Source organism: Charadrius vociferus, unplaced genomic scaffold (genome assembly GCF_000708025.1).
Source record: "Charadrius vociferus isolate BGI_N301 unplaced genomic scaffold, ASM70802v2 scaffold325, whole genome shotgun sequence".
Taxonomy (NCBI): Eukaryota; Metazoa; Chordata; class Aves; order Charadriiformes; family Charadriidae; genus Charadrius; species Charadrius vociferus.
This window is the reverse complement of record NW_009648526.1, coordinates 5,154,677-5,175,858: the sequence shown is the minus strand read 5'-3', so window position 1 is coordinate 5,175,858 and position 21,182 is coordinate 5,154,677. Positions and strand designations below refer to the sequence as shown.

Genomic DNA, 21,182 nt, shown 5'->3' with positions numbered 1-21,182 from the left:
TGTAAGTTGCCCGTCATTGTGGTCCTTCCAATTTAGATCCTTCCAAGTTCCCCATCTCAAATTGCATCCTTTCTAGCATTTTGTTTATCATTAAATCAAGTATTGCTGGTGACTTTTCAAATGTTCTTTTTAACATATTGGCGTAGGTGGATATTTGAAAGCTGGGGGGGGTGGTGGTGGAGTGCTTTATAGTTGCATGCTTGCTATTCATACCAATTAGTGATAAATGTCCTCTAGTTTTATTATATGTTTTAGGAAGTGAAAGACAATAGATTTATTAACTGCTACAACCCTGCTAATCTATGCTGTTCTAGCCAAAACAATAAAAAGCAAAAAACCCAAAGACCAAATAAGAGCACGTCGCTCTTGCTGCCCGAGTATTACCTGCCTTAAAAACCTGAACTCTAGTATCAGCACAACTAGCGTAGGCTGCTTAATGGGTGCCTGAATTTTCTTGTTAGCGAGCACGAGTTGCGATCTGACAAAGCATGTGCTTAACGTTGAGCAAGCAAGGATTACTCATGTGCTGCAGGGCATTAAGAAGTCGCTTTCTCCTCTCAGCAAAATCAAGTTGAAGACTTGACTAGAGTAAGGCTAGGCTAAAAAATATATGGACCCTTATTCTTCAGGAAAACAAGGGATGCAGCTAAGCACCGTGAAAACTACTGCAAAACCTGAGTGGTGCTAACCATACTGCCTTTATGAATGCTGAGTGTATTTCCCATCTGAAAATTTAGAATACGTGATAGTCTTGAAAAAACGGTTTAAAGCAAAAGTCCAAAGTTTCTAGTGCTCCTCTGCTTACAGATTTCAGGACTTTGTCAGGAGGTCACTCTGAAACTTTTGCAAGAGAGCTTCCAATAGAGAGCACTATGTAGTTGTATTGTTTTGGTCTTTTTTTTTTTTTTTTTTTTTTTTTTTTTTTTTTTTTTAACTGTGCAATATATTATTTTATTTAAAACTCAACAAAGTGGTGATATTTTAAAATAATACCTGGGAAAGCAAACCCTTGGATAGCACAACATTTCTGGTTTCACTCAGGAAAAGTAATTATGTAAATGTTTTACATTTGTTGTAGTTCTGTACCATGTGTAGGTACATAGTGCGTGGATCCAATGTGGTGGACGACGCAGCCTACGTGCAGCTTGGGGCAGAACCAGATATGCAAAAAAACCCCAGCTACAGCAATATTTATTATCCTGTGAAGTTTACTCTGGTTTTCTTTGACTTTTTAATTGGCATGCACCCAATTTCCTGGCTGCAGAGTCTGAGGAAAATCAGTGTTTTAGTCTAAATTTCTGACTAATGTATTGGCTCAGTAATTTGTCCGTCTAATTCCCAGGCTTGTCCCTGGAATGGAAAAAAAGTAGTAGTCAAGGCTAAATATAAAGATTTAGGTCTTGGTCTTTGGTTTCTTTTATCAAATGTTTTCTAAGGAGAGGATTGTGTCCACAGGCTGAGGACAAGAAGGCAAGGTAGAAGGGCTGGGAAAGGTGTAGGAATGAGGTGTCTTCTCTCCTCACAGTGTGGTCAGTCCTAATGAGGTCACCTCAACCTTCTGCTTCCTCAAAAACTAGATTTAATAGCAAGCAGCTTTCCCCAATGTTCACTAAGAGGTTACGCTTGATGAGCAGTGTGCCAAGGTGAGAACATGCTCTCTCTGGATCCTGCAGTAGTACTCTTGTGTAGAGAACGCTCTTGATCGCTGCCTCCTTTTCAACTTCTTTCTAGCCTGGGATTTGGAGTGCAATGACTCTGCTACAGAAAGCCCTGGCACTGGACACAGCTCTCATCCCCTGCCCCCTCCTACTGTTGGCAGTTGTATGTCGTCCCTGGATGAGGCACCCTAAGGAAAGCTAGGCTTTTTGGATCCAGGACCAAGGCCTGGGAAAATTTTGTGTCTCAGCTTGGTCTCAGAGCATCAGATCACTGGGAAACCCACTTCTGAACACTTCCTGGGCTCTCCAAGTTGTCTAAATAGGGCAGAGTTGGTGGCGGGGGAAGCAGTCCTCTCTGATGATCAGGTGTAGTGGTTTAACCCCGGCTGGCAACTAAGCACCACACTGCCGCTTGCTCCCTTCCCCCCTGGTGGGATGGGGGAGAGAATCAGAAGAGCAAAAGTGAGAAAACTCATGGGTTGAGATAAAGACAGTTTAATAGGCAGAGCAAAAGTCACGCACCCAAGCAAAGCAAAACAAGGAATTCCTTCCCTGCTCCCCATCGCAGGCAGGTGCTCAGCCATCCCCAGGAAAGCAGGGCTCCATCACGTGCAACGGTGACTTGAGAAGACAAACCCCATCACTCCAAATGTCCTGCCTTCCTTGTTCTTCCTCCAGCTTTTTATACTGAGCGTGATGTCACAGGGTATGGAACATGCCTTCGATCGGTTGGGGTCAGCTGTCCCCGGCTGTGTCCCCTCCCAACTTTCTGTGCTCTCCCAGCCCTCACTGGCAGAGGGTGAGGAGCAGAAATGGTCTTGAGAGCTTAGCAGCAACCAAACCACCAGTGCGCTATCACGCTATTCCCATCCCAAACCCATAACACAGCACTGCACCAGCTGCTGGTAAGAAAGTCAACTTCGTCCTGTCCAAAATCACGACATCAGGAAAAACTGAATCATCTGGAATGCTTCTGAGGCGAGACCTACTGTTGCTGTTCTTTAGCATCTTTTATTAACTCTTCAGCAGTCCAGTTTGCAGTGGTAAGGCAAGAATGGATACGTGGCTTCTTAAATTGTATATTGTTTTATCTAAGTCTTTTTTCTTCTCCTTCAGGCTGACAATGCCTCCTGTTATTATTCAAGCAACTATTATTTAGGACAGAAGCTTCACAGTGTAACTGAGTTTATTTTTGAATTTCTCTTTCATGTCGATGCCTGCTGTCTCTGACACTAAAATGTCAGTACCAGCCCTCCGTCAGAGTGCATCTTCCATTCCTTGCTCAGCTGCACTTTTTTTTTAGTTTTGTTGTTTTTCCTCCACACTAGAAACACTTGGTTTTAAAACAGAGACCTTTCAGCCCTGTTACATTTTACACCTGCTGACTCACGTAGCACACGCAGCTGTTATGGCAATAATTGTTCAGTAAGAGTATTCTTTCTGTTGAGTTAGTGAATTAATTTGGATCCAGCATCCCGATCATGATTCACTGCATGTGTTTTCTAACCAGCTTTGTGCTGCTCCAGCTTTTTGCTGACTGATGTTCTTTGACTATTAGAAACTCAGTCTTCCACGTAAACCTGCTGTGTCAGTGCTGCTTTGGAGCAATTCCCTTGCTACTGACTGATACAGTGCTACCAGTGACCTGTCATCTGATGTAATTGTGTGAACTGAAATAATGTTATACCTGTGAAATACCTTTTTAAATACAATAATATGTCATATAAACAAAGAAGTTAGCAGGTGGTGAACAGCAGAGTGCATCAGATAAGTTAAAGTAAGAAAAAAATACAATAGGAGACAATCTGAAAAATATTTTTGTGTTGTTTTTGTCCTTCGGATTGCAACAAAAAGTCTCACTTGACTTAATTTAGTTGATGAAACTATGCCAGATAGGTGAATTACCTGTTGCTTCTCCGTCAGCCTTGCGATGGAGGGCATGTCAGCACCTATGTCAGCTGTAGCCTCTGTGGGATAGGAAAGATTGTTCCTTTCTGCCGAGGGCCTGTGCAGGAGATGACAATGAAAGAAAATAAAAAGGGTGTACGGAGCAGGGACTTGTGTGAGGAGCAGGGTCTAGGAGATTTCAGAGAACAGGGAACAGACATACAAACAGAACTTAGGTAACGGGAAGAGCAAGCCTTTTCCTGGGGAGCCAGCGGCACTGTGCAGTCTGCTCCAAATCAGAAGGCTGCTGAAACTTCCCGGACAAGTAGCAAGACTGGAAGGAGGGACCTGCCCCCTGAGGCAGTGCGGGGGATATGTTTGATTTCAGTGTTATAAGAATTTATTTCTGTTGCTTCTGACACAGCATGCTTCAGGGGTTTTTTTCTTCTTTCAAAACTTATTTTGGAAAGCTGTAGAAATTCAAAAGCTTTTGGTATGCTAGGTGTAAAGGAGAACTAGGCAGAGTTAGCTCTATTACTCTCCACAATGATAAGCCCCGCTAGTTTCTTCAGTAACTTCCAGCTGAAACTTTCTCACCTGCCATGTCGCAGTGCTAGAAATCCTTGTTCAGATCATCTGCTCTGGACATCTCTGAATTTAATAACCTTTCTGATTTGTTCCCAGTTTGTTTGTTGCTTCTGCAGTCTGTTTCTGTCATCCAAATTACATCACACTTTTTATTAGATCTATTTACTTTTTTTTGTATTTTACACTGCATTAATTTTTTGTACTTATTTCTCCACACAGTGTCTTTTATATAAACGCATCTGGGTTTTTTTTTCCCCTCTTCCTTTCCCCTAATTCTCTTTTCTGCCTCCAGTTTCTTCTACTTTGACTTATGAATTTTTTTCTTTAATCCTCCCAAACCGATGCATTCTCCTCTTTTTTTTTTTTTTTTTTTTATTATATGGGCAATGGGAAAAACAAAAGTTCTCTCATTGTGTTTACTTGTGAAAATATAAACCAAAATAAGAGGAAGCCTTGGCAAAGGGGGCAGTACAGCGAGTAGCTGAAAACACTGATTCCAGTCAGTTAGGGTGGCTAATATTCAAAAACACTATTTCATGGAGATGGGAAGGTGCTTAATGTGTTCTCTAATTTGGTTGAATTTTTTTCTTGTATTCTGATGCTTGGAGGCTCCAGCAAATGTGGGGAAAGTGAGTCTAGTAATCATTTCCTATGTTGGTTCTCTGAAGTTTAAGCTTTGGTGCCGATAGGTGCTTTTGTTTGGGAGACGGGAACAACTCCAGGGAGATGGAGAGATTTAAAACCACGATATTTCTATTGAAGTGTCCTGGTTTCAGCTAGGATAGAGTTAATTTTCTTTGTAGTAGCTGCTGTGTTTTGGTATTTGATGTGAGAAGAATGTTGATAATGCATATTGGTTTAGTTGTTGGTAGGTAATATCTATATTAGTCAAAGACTCTTTCAGCTTCCCACAGAAGCTGAGAGGGGGCATAGACCAGACAAGCTGGCCAGGGGGACGTTCCATACCACACACAGCACGCTCTGTATGTAAATGGGAGTTGGATGGCGGGCAGGGATCTGCGATTGCTGCTCGGGACCAACTGGGCAACAGATTGTCGGGTGGTGAGAGCAACTTGTATTATTTTGTATGTCCTTTTACTATAATTATTATTTTCCTCTTCTGTTACTGTTCTATTAAACTGTCTTTATCTCAACCCATGAGTGTGTGTGTTTCCTCTCCTTTTCTCCTTCTTCTCCCTGCGCTACTGGGGGGGCGTGTGAGCGAGTGGCTGTGTGGTCCTAGTTGTTGGCTGGGATTAAGCCACAACAGTAAGATACATTTAGATACAGAAATTTTATTTTATGTGTAGTTTCAAGTCTGTTTTAGAAGTTCAGTTGCTGCCTTTTACCATGGAGTGTAACTCGAGTCACTATGGAATTTAGTTTTAAATGCAGCACATTGTAAGCCTAGTTTCTGAAGGCTGACTGTAATTTTTATGATAGACCTTTTACATAGGATGATTGCATTTGGCCTAAAACTAAGGACGGCAGGATTTCTGTTAGTCTACTGATTTTCTGCTTTCCTATTACATACATCAAAGCCCTGTCACGCAGCAGTCACAGCACATGCAGAGTTATTTTTGTTAGATTTCAGAACTGAAATATGAAAATATCTTGAGTGGGCGACCTGTAAGGAATGCCCTGACAGCAGAGAAATGCCGTCTGTGTTCCATTAATACAGGTCTGTTACTTGAGGATCTGTACTGAATAAACGCTGGTTGCTGGACTTGCCGCATTGCCAATACTCAGACAGTACTGTTTTGTTTAAACTTACATTTCCTAGAATTATATTTATTGTCACTTTCACTTTTTAAAAAAAGTTTTACTCTATCGCCCTCATGGTTGAGAAGAAGATTTAAAAAACATATTGTAAGTGTCCTAAAAATGAGACCAAAGAAAAGCAATCCCTACTCCAGACATTGATATGTGATCACGTCAGTCTTGGGAACACACTCGTGATTCTTCGATGTTCGGGCTGGGCAACTTCATTCAGATGATATAGATGTAGTTAGAGCAGAGCCCTGACTGGATTATAGCCGTTGAATCTACATGGGATTTTTAGAGATAAAAAAAATAAAAATGCTGGCAATAACTCAAGTGCTTGTTCTAGGATCTCTGACAGTTTTCACTGAATTTACATTTTGTGCTACAGGCTTTCTAATAGAAGATCACAGTGTAACATATGTAACGATTGCCTATCACTGATCACTGGTGGTTTATATTATGGACTGCTCAGGATACTTGCTCGGTGATATTAATTTTCCTTTCACAATTTTGTTTAGTACCTCAAAACCTGAGATAGTTGAGCTCAACAGCTGTTTGTGCTGTTTTTTCCTACTTCAGTTAGGTTTTTGTTCTTCACAGATGACTGTACCGGTAAAGGACTTTTATCTGTATAAAACTGCTTTGTACTATTTTTAGCTTATTCTCCTTTGTGTAAGCAAATAAGTTATATTTAACTGCTAGTCAAGTAATGTAGCTTCTCAAAGTACACAAAGTGACAACCTTTTAAGGTGTAATAAATCATGTATTAGTCAGAATCAGGTTACTTCTGAATTCCCAGAAAAAGTGCTCAAGGAATGCTGTGAAAGTCTCATGTAATCAGCGGGGTCTTTTCTTGCTATTGCATATTTGTAGTTTTCCCGTTAAAGTCAAGTTCTTGGAGAATGCTTGGACATCTATGTATTTTAACTTAGCAGGATTGTTTTCAAATTAACATACAAACATCTCAAGGTTCTTTTCATTATTGTTTTTTGAGTGACAAGTACCATTTCACCACCTGTACTAAACAGACTTCTTCATCTCCGGATATTAGCCTGTGTTCTGCTATCACTGGTCATAGCACTATGAGGAAGTGGGAGCTTGGAAGCAAAACTTTTGGGAGGATGCTGTGTTGGCAGGTTCCGCAAGCAGCTCACACAGACATGGAACCACACCAACTGAATCCTCTCACTGCATGTTTTGTTACGAAACACTGCCCTATATTATCTGCTTTCCAAAAGATTTTTATAATCTCTGAGACGGCAAGTTCTCAGTGATGTGTAAGATAAAAGGACCTAAAGTATTTTGCATTTGCATTCTAGCTGCTCTGCACATAGAAAGATAAAAAAGCTTGTCACACTTTTGTGCTGTAACACTAACAGTCGTGTCTTTCCATCATTGCTGCTAGTTATTATTTATTATTAATGCAACTGTACAGATGTGAATTATTACTGCCTCTCGTTATTTTATGTTAAATTCTGTGGGATTTAGCGTTCATCTTAAATTGCCAGTTTCTGGAGCCATTTCATGGGAATCAGAGCAAGGGAAGCCCTGGCACTGGTTGCCTCATGTGGTAAAATGTCTGGATTTATGAATGAGGGGAGAGTAGCAGATACCTTTCACCTCAACAGCAGCAAGGCTTTGGACACTGTTTCCCACAGTGTTGGTATATTCAAGTTAGGATGTTCCTGTCTGGATGGGTGGATGACTAGATGGGCAAATAGCTGTTGTGATGGTCAAGCTGAGAGCGTAGTGGTTAATGGATAGCTTTCTGGCTGGGAGCTGGTAACAAATGCTGTCCGTCAGGGGTCTCTACCTGTTTAAAGTTTGTATCAGTGAGGCAACGTCAAGTTTGCAGATGACATCAACTGGTGGGACTGGGTGATGTCTTCAAGGGCAGAGCTGCCATTCAGAGAAACCTAGACAGAGCGAGGGAATTGACCCACAGGAACCTGATAAAATTTGACAAGGGTGAATGCAGACATAGGTGTCAGGCTGCGGGGCAGCTTGGCAGAAAGAGACCTGGAGGGGTCTTGGTAGCCAGCAAGGTGCACGTGAACCAGCTATGTCCCCTGGCAGCTGGGAAAGCCAGCAATATGCTGAGTTATGTCAACAGGACCATCGCCTGTAGATCGAGGGAAGTGATTTATACCTCTCTACCCAACAGTCACTAGACATCTGTCATACCATGTCTAATTTTGCCCCCCATCCCCAGTCCAAGGAAGACAGCTGTAAGTTGGATTGAGTTCAGGGGGAGGCTATGAAGGTGGTTGGGGCTGGAGCACAAGTCCTGTGAGGAGAAGCTAAGGGAGCGGGGCTTGTTCAGAATGGAACTGGGGAGGCTTTGAGGGGATTGAACAGGAGCCTTCCCATGCCAGTAAGAAGGTTATTAAGGAGTCAGAGCTGTGCTCTTCGCAGTGGTGCATGGCAGAAGGACAAGGGGCAATGGGTATAAGTTAAAATGAGAGAGGTTCAGTGTGGGCATAGGTCCCATGAAGACAGTCAAATGTGGGAACAGTTTGCCCTGAGGGGTCTTACAGTCTCCATCCTTGGCATTTTAAAGACCAAACTGAACACAGCCCTGAGCAATCTAGTCTGATCTTATAGCTGACCCTGCTTTGAGCAGGAGGTTGAACAAGAGATTTCCTGAAGTCTTTGACAATTGTGATATAAAGAAAACTAAAATACAAATTAATAAGAAATAGAAAGAGTTGATTTCTGTCTTTGTCTATTTGCTGTGTACTTTCCAGGTGTTTATCAACAGTGCATTTTTGTTGAGGGAGGAGTGGTTGTAAAATATTTCATCCAAAGAACCTTTGTTTCCTTGCTGATGCTTTAAGAGTGATTTCTCTATTTAACCTTATACTTTAAGTGCATACGAAGGTGTTTTCCAGGTTGTCAATCTGGTCACATACAGATGTAAGGAGAAGGTCCTTTTGCTCTTTTGCAGGCAAAAATTGGGACTTGACCGCAGCTTTGAGCGACTATGAGCAGCTCCGGCAGGTACACACCGCCAACCTGCCACAAGTGTTCAACGAGGGCAAATACTACAAGCAGCAGGAGCCCGAGCAGCCTCCCCAGGTGACGAAGGCAGAGCGGCCCTGCCTGCAAAGGCAGGATGACATTGCTCAAGGTAAGAGTTCTTCTCCAGGGCTTCTGTGGACAAGCAGCTTTCCAGCTTGCCAACTGGCAAGTTGGGCTTGTGTGCAGGGAGTGGGAAGTCATTTGCCATCAGCCTGTGAACGGTGTCATTGTGCTGGGATTCACAGAGCTGCTGCTGGACCCCACCTTGCACATGTCTCAGTAGCCACGAGCTTCGCCTCAGTTCTGCAAGTTATTTTTTTAATGTGTGATTAAAGTACAAAAATACATTGTCCCCAAGCAGTCCTATGGTACATACAAAAGCACTTGATTAGAGGGTGTCACAGACCACTATTGGATGTAACTTTCTATGTTTATTTAGAGACCAAAAAAAGATTTAAAAAATCCATATTTCAATCTTTGCATTCTTACTCACAGTATATGATTAGGGAGTATGAAATCTATGAATAACTTTCAGCTTTAAAATTTTGTTCTCTTACGGTTCCAGAGAAGAAAGAACAACCTCCTCTCCCCTGCCAAACAAACTGAAACCTTAAGAAACATGAGTCAGCTACCTCTAGCAGTTGATTTCCAGTACAGGATGATAAGCATTAGAATTGACTTTTTTATTTGCAGATCTTTTATATGTTCTATTTCAGATCTCTCTCTCAGACTGCTGGAATGCTTTATTTTTTTTTTTTTTAAAATATTAATTTATCAAGGACCTGTAGTTTGCACTAAAATAAATGTACAGGTCTGACAGCTTGTCACGTAGGGAGGTAATAGCACTAGCTCGGTGATGGCTTTCTGTGCAATCATTGGAAGGAACAGAAAGTCTTCCCTTCCGCTGCTGGCTCTTCCCTCCTATTAAGCGGGAAATGGCATCAGTACTTAGAAGTGTCAGTAGAGATCTTTTGAAAATAGATAACTTCCAGCGGTAGAAAAAGAGCTGTGGTGCTTCTTACGATTTCTTAAAAGCACTAAATACAAATAAAGAGAGGAAGTGTAGCGCGCTGTAGCTGATGAAGCTGTGTCCCTTCATCCTCATTAGGATACAGCTCACTCTAAAATTCCATGTTATTAAACTGCCCAGTTTACACTGAAATGGCCATTTGATATTTTAGCGAGTGTAGTTGGTAATGTGGGTTAAGTCTGGCTTTAAATGCCTGGACTGACAGTAGTTTGCTATCAATTCAATGAATAATTGATTTCTTCATGATCCGAGAGCCATCTCTGACCAAAAGGTGAAACTGGAGTGAGGAGGATGTTCAGGGAGGAGCAGAGAAGGGAAAGGAGGGTCTCGTCATGGACCACGTACTTGGAGCGGAGGACACAGCCAACAGGAGGGCCGAACTGTGGTAGGAAGGGGTGATGGAGTGGTAGCAAATGGAGATGCTGTCCTGTACTTCAGTTCCCCTGTTTAAAAGTGATTTAGCTGAGAGGTACAGGGAGAAGAAAGAAATGCAAATGTAATCAAACCTTCTCCCGCTTCCCCCAATTTAGGATATTTTAGGGAGTGCAATTTAGCCCTTACAATTAGCACAACATTGATCCATTAGAGAAACAAAGTTCTCAAGCTTCAGCTTCAGGAAAATAAATTTTTTAGTAACCGTTAGTCAGTTTGAGGTGTTCTAAAAACACTATTAGCTTCAGTGATAAGCTGCATTTAAGTAAGCTTCTTTGTTAATTACTGAAGGCATAGAAGTACAGGAACTTCTTTTATTTTAATACAGCATTGTACGTGTTTGAGAGTTGATCAATAAAGACTAGTTTACGGTAGTATTTATGAAGCTACAGAGGTGAAGTTGCACCAAATGCTTTTTTACAAAAGCTTCCAGTACGATAAGATACCCATTTCCAAGGAAATCAATGAAAATATTATCTAACTTAACAGAATGTAAATCCCACCAGGAAGCTTTCTGCATATTTGAAAATGTAAAACACTTCCTAAACCTGGTGTTGACTCACTAATAAAACTCAGTAAAATGCCCAGGAGGCTTTCTGATATTAATTTAAGATTATCTCCGTTGCAAAGGATGGCTAGAAGGAGTGCAACTCGGTAGAAGACCTGAGCTCAGTCTCTCTGAAGCACAGAAAGGCAGCGGTACTGTGGCACTAAGGAGCGCCACTTCAGAGATCCAGAAAGAAACTTTATGCTGAAGGTTAAACTTTTGAGGGAAGACTAACATTTGATGAATGTAAATTTTAAGCAGCTACAAAAAGCACATTGTGGTTTTTAACAATATGAACAGGAGTACAGGGCAGAAACTAAACAGGGAAGATACCTCTATCAGTTTTGCCTGAATAATTCATGGCTTAAGCACTTGAAGAGTATTTCTGTTACCCATTTGCTGATACCAGAACTGAAGCCATACAGTAAAGCGAAATGATACGATAGTAATATTTTGCCCCTTTCTTAACATTGTAATGCTTGTTTTGCATTAACGACCCTTCACTGTTCCTTACATAGCATTTGTTCACAGAGAAATTCAATACATTGTAAGATATTAGTCCATAGTTGTTTTGATAAAATAATTCATTCTGTTGTACCAAGCTTGTTAATTTCATCGTTCTTTTTGAACTATGTATTGTTTCTTGAATCAGGATTTTAGAAAACATATACACAAACCCTCCGATTTTATCTTAAATTCAGCATAATGATGTTAAAATTGCTTTCAGGTAGATTGTTCCGAGATTAAACCAGTGTGGCGTGTTCAATATGAAGCGATTGCTGGATTTTTTGATTCACAAGTGGTCAACTTGAATTAAAAGTTCAAAACATTAATTGATTATCATCTGTCTGCCAGTAAATGTTTCTTCCAGTGCATTGTTGGAAACTTAAGATACATTAAAAAGAAAATGATAGAAATATCTTCATATCTTATTGCTTGAACTGGTTATCTATTTTGCTATAAGTGAAGTGAAGTTCCTGTGACTTGCAATAGGGATCCATAGTAAGAACTAAGCAATCTTTCACAGTGGGGAAATAACCCAGAAAAGGTACCAAACAAGAAGTGGAATACATCCCTGAGTGAAATGAACGGGCATTCGCCAGACTTGGTGTTGGCTGGTCTTTTATGTAGTCTCATAGGCTGTAATATCTCTGCTTTCTCTGCAGAAAAGCGTCTTTCCAGAGGTATTTCTCATGCCAGCTCAGCCATAGTCTCCCTTGCTCGATCCCATGTAGCAAATGAGTGCAGCAATGAGCAGTTCCCTTTGGAGATGCCCATCTACACATTCCAGCTACCAGACCTTAGTGTGTACAGCGAGGATTTCAGAAGCTTCATTGAACGGGACTTAATTGAACAGGCAACAATGGTTGCTTTGGAGCAAGCAGGTGGGTAAATACTTTGGGTGTCAGCAGCTGGCCAATCTGATCTTTGGGTTGACATCTCTAATTGTGCTCCATTTCTGTAGCTGGCGATAGCCTGCATGGGAGATGAATGCCAGAGAGTAAAAGTAAACACTGCGTGCTTTGCAAAATGACACATACCCTGATCCTCTATTTCTTTTAAAACATTATAGAGAAAACTGTCAAACTTACTTAATAAAACAAAGAAATTGAGGGAGGAAGGAAAGGAGGACTGATGGGGAAGTCGTGCAATAAAGGAGGACATGTGTCTGGATGGTCGCAGGGGGTTGGTATTTCCAGTTCTCGTGAGGAAATTACATTGCGGTGATTAACAAAGGAAACATCTCAAGTTCTGTTGCAGCTTGGGCAAATAGTTTTTAAATACGTATTTTATGGATTGGTTATTATTTTTGTAATAAGAAACTAAATACTTTTATATTAATACTTCATTATTGCCATGGGAAAAAGTGAAGACATTTGAAATGAATTTCAATTCAGATTTATTAGTAATTTGAAGTTTTAAGTCTGTTTTGAAAGATAGGGAGAAATGTATTTTAAATTAGCATCTGTGCCTTATGAAATAGGAAGTGTATTAATGAACCACGAAATGAAGACAGCTATAGAGTGAAGCGCCCAACTCTGGTGGTATAAAGGAGTTACAAAATCAGATTTCATGGCTGCTGGTGGAATATGGAATGGCCAGTTGCTTTTTTCTGCTGACTGCTGTACTGGCTTGTGTAACGCTATGTATTCTATTCACCTGAGAGTTCATTCTCAGAACTTGGTGCGTAGTCATACCACGTGTGTTCAAACTGGTGAAATGTTATTGTTATAACTTATTGTTATAGTGCTTGTTATTGGTCAGGGCACTGCATCATAGTATCTAGGCAGGACCTCTGCTGATCTGGTGTCACGCTGAGTACTTAGCACGTATTGTCATACGCTCGTTTCTTGGCTTTGGTATTTGAAAAGCAAGATGTACTTAGATAATAGCATCAGTCAGTAAATACTTAAGAAAACACACACGTGCGTGCGTGCGCGCGCATGCACACACACACAACAACCAAAGGAAAAAAAAACACAAAAACCCCCAAACCAACAAAATCAAATAGTATTCAGAAGGTTGCCTTCTGGAAAAACAGCAGTATAAAATAATGCTTTTTCAGGAATGCTACCAGGCAATTTATGAAGTATGAAAACTGTTAGTCACCCATCAAGAGAATATATCTAGTTTCTCTAGGAACCAGTGAACTCAAGAAGGACAGGGAAAAAAGAGGATGGCTCTTCCTCCGGTAGCTCTGCCAAACACCCCAAATTCCATCAGGCTATCAGAAAATCCCTGCTACAGTGTCACTGTTGACCTACCTGCTTCAGTGGAACTACAGCCTTTAGAGCCAGTTAATGCAAGAGTACTAACTAGAGGATCACAGTGGTTTTCTGACCTTAAAATCAGGGAATATGTGACTTTAGAGCCGAAATCTTGTAATTTGTTCAGAGCTGGCTGGCTTTGAACTTGAAACAGGGCTGCAGAAACTACTGATTTTTCTGCCTCAGCATTCCTTTCTCAAATCTCTCTGGAAATTAGAATAAATCATTTATTCTTTTCTTCATGTTCCTTTAATTAGGGCAATAACTGGACTCACACTGGAGAAGCCCCTTCTTCCTTCTAGCTCCTTGCCTCCTGGAAAGGAGGGGATTCTGAGCGTTTGAAGTGCTTGCGGTTGTGATGGCAGGTGTTCTGTAGCTTACCTAGACTTAGTTTACTTATGTGAGCATTTCATTCAAACAAACTGGAACTTCCTGGGAAACAGTTCTTCAGCTCAAGTTAAACAGATCAAACGGTGAATGGTTAAGAAAAACATGTACGACTTCATGTAAACTGACCTTTTGGCTCTATTTAAGACATAGAGCTATTCAGTTTCCTTTTATATCCTGCCTGTTTTAGACATATTGTTATCTGAAATGAAGAGAGTGAATTAATAGGAAAGTCACTTAGCATTAGACGTTTTATTGTCTCCAACAGAGGGCACAGTTTGACTATGTTTGGTCAACGACACAAAAAAATGAACAGATAAGGTGCATTCCCTGCGAAGGGCCTGAAATCTAGTTCAAAACAAAACCAACCCCACGAAGGACAGTAGCTTCTGGGGCTGAGGTTGGGGATATTGTTAAAGGAAAAGAGTTGTGTACCAGCATTTAAGGGCATGAATTTCAAAACAAAGAGGGGAAAAAAAAAAAAAGCTGGTTAGACAAAAGGAGGAGGAACTTGGTTAGGAACACAGAGTAGCTTGCTACTCTCAAACCATGGATTGGGAGAGCAAAACTACTATTGTCAGACTGTTGCAGGTGGTGTCTCAACTGGCCATATGAGCTGGATGCCTATACAAGCCTGTAAGGTGTTTGTATTCTCTTTTTATATGCTTAGGCACTTGCTACCGTTAGCTCTATATACAAAAGGATGTTCAGGTTACAACCTGCCTGTATAGGCACTCAGAGCACAGTTGCCGACTCGCTCAGCAATGCATTGTGAGGTTATAAAGGAAAGGCCCCAATAATGGCAGCATGATTCACTCACTCTCTCCTGCTGCAATCCGTCCTCTACTCTTTGTGTCAATGCTTTCTGAATATTTCTCTTGGAGGACAGTATTCACCACATTCATATAAGCGTTTTGTGCATCTTACAAACTCAGCCGTTCATTATGGCCTGAACTGGAATGCTGTCGGCTTCTAAGTGACGTGCAGACTGATCTCTGTGCTCCCGCAGTGATCAGCGTGGTTCTTCCGTGGGGGATGGCTCAGGTAACATTAGATGAGGCCTGCGTGAATAGAATTTTATCATTCTAAATACTTTGCTGCAGCAAGTTGATTTTCATTAAATGCACGCGTTGCCCTGCGTGTTGTTATGTGTAGGCTGACACAAAGAGAGATGCTATTAAAGCCGCTTCTGCTGTATTGATGAGTTAAAAAAAAACCCCACCCTAGTATAGGCAGAAGAATGGCTGGTCTAACATAGCGTTTTTAATGAAAAGAAAAAAAGTTTCTATTGCAGTGCTGAAATATAATTCAATACAAAACCTAAAAGTAAACTGCATGACCCTTCAAGAATATTGCTTTCCTACACTTTCCTTTCTGTGCTCAGGTTTGTGTTTTCTGTGAAACGTTTTATACAGCTACAGGTAAAATAAACAGTTTCACATCCCTAAAACCAAATCCACCAAAATTCTGGAAATGTTTGAAATCAAACTGTTAAAAATTAAGCTTTGTTAACGAAAAATTGATGGCTTCTCAGGCTGTAGAAACATTTTCTTATTCCAGAATTTTTAACAGATTTTCACATGGTATATGCAGGGTGCGGGAACAGCAACCATCAGAATTACAAGAGAACTGTATTAATTTCCTGATTTCCAAGCTTTGAAAGGCGTGCTTGTGTAATTCAGTTCGAATATGAATAACAAATATTGTATCACAGATTAGGATGAAATGCAATAATGTGATAGAAAACCATCTGTCTCAGGTTATGAAAGAAACAAACAAGGAAAACAGCTAATACTGGATCTGCGGTTACCTGCAGATAACAACTCGCTATCAGTTGTCTGCAGCGAGTTAGGCCTAGTCACATATCTCTGTGCCATCTTATTTTATGATCTTTGATTTGCATTCTGCTCTGTAGCGTCTCTGACAGTCTGTGTTGCTTAAGCATCAGGCTGAAAGAGAAACATTTACTTGATTGCTCAGTTTTGCTTATTTCGACATGCACAGCTCAACATACATTCCAAGGACATCGTAAATATGAATGGCCTTGCAGATGCTACTGCGAAGCTGATTTCATCATCTAGACTAAAAGAGAGACCTTCTACAAGAAGGTCCTTTCTTTGGAGTGCAGAAAGTATATTGGTAAATGTTATATTTATTCACTTATTTAAAAAGGAAGCAGTCACTGAATGATTAATATAAGCCCATGTAGAAAATCTGTTCTTGTAATTTTCTTCACCTCAGTACTTGCAAGTACACATTCATTGCATGAAAGGACTAAGACTAAAAATAAACAAGCAATCCTCTTAGCTAGCCATGTAAGAAACGCATAAAGCATAGAAGTAGCTCTGCTGAAATCTGGATTTGAGGTTCTGTGCCCATTGCTAATTGTCTGACCGTTCTGAGTGATCCTTTGCTGCCTCAGCCCATTGGTCCTGTGCGCCCCAGGGCAGTTACTGCTGGTGGGTTCCAGAGGGGGCCCTGAGTGCAATGGGTGAACCCTTGCTTTTGAGAATATATGGAGTGTCCAGAATTAGACTTGCTTTGGAAGCTGAAAATGTTATTTTGTGACTTGCTCCTCTGGGGGGATGGATGACTGGTGGGTTTGTGGAAATATGATGTGCTGAAGAAACTAGAGAAAGGCTGGTTTTAGCCTAGTTTCTTGTGGAAACTGAGCTTGTGTCAGCAAGCTGTCTTTTAAGATTGTACCACGGGTTATTTTTTAAATTTAACTCTGTCAATTTCAAACATATTTGTGAGTAAGCTTTTACAAGTTTTATGAAAAGAAGCAGCTAGCTTATTTTTAGTGTTTTCATAGAAGAAACACTTGCAATGTGATTATTTTTTATTAAACGCTACAGAACCCGCATGGGAAAGACCTCCTGAATGCCCAACCACAAATAAAAGAAAAGCCATCGGAAGTCTCACCTTTAGCCACACGCAGGACAAGCACGGGAAACCAGACACTGGGTCCCAGTGTGCACAGACTGACTCGCTTCCCTCTGCGAGAGGTCTGCTCCGTCAGTGGTTGTGAGGAGCTGCCTAAGACTGGTTTGCTTAGCTGTACAACAGAGTACTCTCAATAGCATGGTGAAGTGCATTAAAAGACAGTCGCACTCAATCTGAGGTGAAATTGTACAAGCTGTGACATGACACTTCACACGTTTTCCCATCTGTAACCACCCTTGTTTTTCTTTTAATGTCTATTCCATTTTTTCTGTAAGAATTCTGACTTATTTCCGATACGGTAAATGCACAGTGGCATTTTTTTCTCTTTTGTGGATTTAACCTTAAATGAATGACTGCCTACAAATATATAGACGCTATTTCCTCTCAGCTTGCAAGTACAGGAATTGGAGGAGAAAAAGTCTGCAGGAGAGGACAAACAAAGAAATGGAGTCACCACAGGCTGCCTATTGCATTACTCATTCAATTATTCAATATTGTGCATTACCCACAGACTTTCCAAAAATCTTGGGAAATATACCAGCTCTACTCACCATTGTTAACCATCTGCTCTTCCTTATCCCACAAGATGTTATACAATCAGTCACATTCTTGTTCTTTATATTAGAAATGTTCCCATGACCATTTACCCAAGACTTAACACCCCAGTAAGCTACCGCACGGCAACCTGTGTGCCAGGAATTATGTAGTTCCAGTGTTAGCTTTGGCACTGAATACTCTCCATGGCTTTATTTGCTTCAGCTAGGTACATCAATATCTGTCCTCTTGTCAGTCGTTTTTGTAATCCATCTCTGTTTTATAGTCTGTAAAACATGCTTCATGTAGCAATGATGGATAAGTAGTTCTCTAAACGTTCTCAAGAGAGAAAAGCCACGTGCTATCCTAGACCTTGGGCTACGCGTTTGGTCTCGCAGTAATTCTCTGGTAGTGCAGCTGTTGATGTTAGTAGGTCTAATCATGATTTACACTATGGTAACTGAGAGGAGAAGCAGCTGTTGAAACAATCAATCTGATTGCAATGGTAGTACTTTACTTAATAAACAGTAACATATCTTCGTTAACACATATGTATTACTTTTATCTTCTGAGACAGACTTTATTACTGTAACATAATCTGTCATCTTGGCTGGGAGTCTGATGTTGATTGTGTTTGGGAAGTGATACCGAGACTGACAATGGTATTTAGGCTATGAACTCATTGCATCCCTGAATGCAGTATATGAGAATGGAAGATGCAAATTAATGAAAGGAGCTCTCTTCCAAATATATTTAGAGAAGAGTTGAAGTTTATCTGCCTCTTATTTCTAATCCTTTTGAGTTTAAACTTCTGACATTACACTTCAGTTTATTTGGCAGAAAGGATGTTCGTGATTAACCTTCAACATTGCACGTTGTCGCTGTATGCCTGTACACAGTACACATCCTGTTTTAGTATCCACTCCACCGTTTTAATAGATGCTTTCTTTTCAGGACGACTAAATTGGTGGTCCACAGTGTGTACAAGCTGCAAACGTCTTCTGCCCTTGGCTACAACAGGTGATGGAAACTGCCTCTTGCATGCTGCATCTTTAGGTAAGGGAGAGTCTGTACATGACACCTTCTGCCAGAAATATTTACCGCTTTTCTTTATCCCCGGCAAAAGCTCAGAAACACACTGGATGCAAAGACTTGTCATTAAAAGCCTGGTTCTGGAGCAATATATTCTTCAAATTTCATTTAGGTATTGTTTGTTTAGGTATGCTTGAGGGATGAAAGTAAATGTTTTATCAGGTTATAAAAGAAGTATGATTGGAACAGTATCAAAACCCATATATCATAAACACCAGTGATTTGCATTTTCCTTACAGAGCCCAACCTAACAGCTCTGGAACAGGCAAATTCCAGGTGCTTCTGCAGGCTTGTCTCTGTTGTGGGCGAGGAGTTGCATTCGTTCACATGCTTTTGTTAACCAGTTCTCCTGCTGTCTTCAAGAATGCAGTATCTAGCTATTATCTCTGTTGGTTCCTTGTAGAGTTTAAATATGTGGAAAAAAGAGTTTGGGGTGCATTAAAATAATTTCCAATTGGTTCATTAATTGTTAATACAAGATCTTTGAAGCCTTTCTTCAAATCAAATAAATAGAAACCTATGAAGCTGAAAGCCTTTGATATGCCTTCTATATCCTAACCTATTATGAGGAAACTTAAATTTTTGTTGCAGTTGCTAAAATCTTCCACCTGTGGAACTCTAAAAGGTGGCTTTTTCAGTAACACTGGGATTTTCAGTACTTTGAAGAGACTCTTCTTTTTGAAAGAAGTAGTAAGAGAAGAGCTTGTGGTGTTTCCGAGGATCCTTTTATCTTTGTCCATTTTTAATTAGGAGGAATTGTATATTATTTACAGCAAATGTTTGGAGTATTTTGGCTTGCAAAGTCTTACATAAACATATTTAATGCCAGCAGCTGACAATACGGTTATTGAAATGTTGCTGTCTGTGGGCACGTCTTGGTGAGAGCTCTGCTCTCTTTTGTTGTAGGTTATTGGTCTCAACTACACGAACACATTTTATTATCTTAAAATTAACTTCAAAGCCTGTAGCTGGCTGTTCTTTAGACTTCCAGTCATTTTGAATGTTTGTCTCTTTATTTGGATGTTGAAGCCAAAGGAAATTTACCATCATGCTGTGCAAAAGAGTGGAAGCCTTTGGGTGTCAGTGTCGTCTGTTGGTATGATTCACAGATGTGCCCGCAGTTGCCATTAGCACTCTTGCGGCTGCAAGCTCTGTTGGCAACTATAGCTAAAACCAACCTGAGCAGTGAACAGTCCATTGCTTGCAGCAAAGTTGAGGCTGCCTGCAAGCAAACGCTGCAACACCTCAAATCCTTAGTCGTTCCTTAATCAAAGTTTAAACTTTGTTAGAATTCCCTCTTGTTGTTCATTAGCTTATCTGTATTGACTGTTCCTTTCAGAAACCTAAAAAATAATGAGTGATCTATTTGCCAAGGAGAATCTTAAACAATGTATAAGCTATGCTTCTTTTGCTAATAGAGCAATGTTAATTGTATTAGTACTTCCTATTTCTGTTTCACGGTAGCTTCTTGAAAACTGAATGTTGTCTTGTGCTACTTTAGGGATGTGGGGATTTCATGACCGGGACCTTGTTTTACGTAAAGCACTCTATACTATGATGAGAAGTGGAGCTGAAAGGGAAGCACTGAAACGAAGATGGAGATGGCAACAGACCCAGCAGAATAAGGAGGTCTGTATGGCCTGAAGACAGTCTTGTTAATATCATTTAGGGTCAAAGGCATTCCTCTGAAGTTTGGTGTGAAAGTTTTAATTGCTATCAAATTCCTTGTGCTTCCATTTTGCATGGGGAAAGAGGTACTTGTATTTAGAATTTTTGTATCAGAATGCAAATGTGTTTGTAGCTTTGTGGGCATAAATATGCACAGTTCGGTGCCTACAAAGGTCTAAGATGAGTCTGGAACCTGTAGAAAATTTGGGGCTGCAAAGTGTATAATTTAGCTATCACTAGCATTATAAAATGAGCGGATGAAATGCACAAAAGAAAGAAAACTCCATTTAGGAAAGATTCCCAAGGATGGTGAATTAGGATTCTTACATCTATGACCAAATAACGAGAGGATGTTTCTTAAGTAAAATCATCTGTAGGTTTGGTTTGATTGTTGATTAAAAGCTGTACTGCAGCATGTATTATTTTCTGAATATGTCTGTGCCTAAACAGTAGCTAGAAAAGCCGATTTCAGGAGTTATCTTGATGTAAACAAGTGGATATGCTTTAATGTTTGTGACTTACTTGTAATCTGCTTTTTGTTGGCAGCAGTCAGTGAGAATAGAGCTGAGCTGTGAGTGACTCAGCTACTTCAGGCTACCTGAAAACACAGGGGCACAGAAGCACTTTTATATACCCTTTCTGCTCTCAAACAGAGGGAGGCGGCATCACCTGTCTGCCAAGGAGGGCATTCGTAGTAGTTCCATGTACTGGGGAAGAAAGCAAGCCTCCAGAACAGGGCAGTGAAGCATGTTAACTGTGGCTGTGAGGAATTCACATGGGTATGAATAACTGGATCTGCAGTGATGGAGCACTCTGTTAGCAGCAGCAGACCCACATCTAGAAATGTAATCCAGTATACA

At 40.6% G+C, this 21,182-nt stretch overlaps 1 protein-coding gene across 1 annotated transcript in view; it reads left to right on the top strand.

Moving 5' to 3' along the window:
• The window catches only part of OTUD7A (OTU deubiquitinase 7A), a 91,705-nt gene that overhangs the window by 48,301 nt on the left and 22,222 nt on the right, over positions 1-21,182 (top strand). The window contains exons 5-8 of the mRNA XM_009885759.1: positions 8,845-9,027; positions 12,094-12,312; positions 18,517-18,618; positions 20,156-20,283. Of these exons, the coding sequence (XP_009884061.1) occupies positions 8,845-9,027; positions 12,094-12,312; positions 18,517-18,618; positions 20,156-20,283 (632 nt within the window). The remainder of the gene's footprint in view (positions 1-8,844; positions 9,028-12,093; positions 12,313-18,516; positions 18,619-20,155; positions 20,284-21,182) is intronic.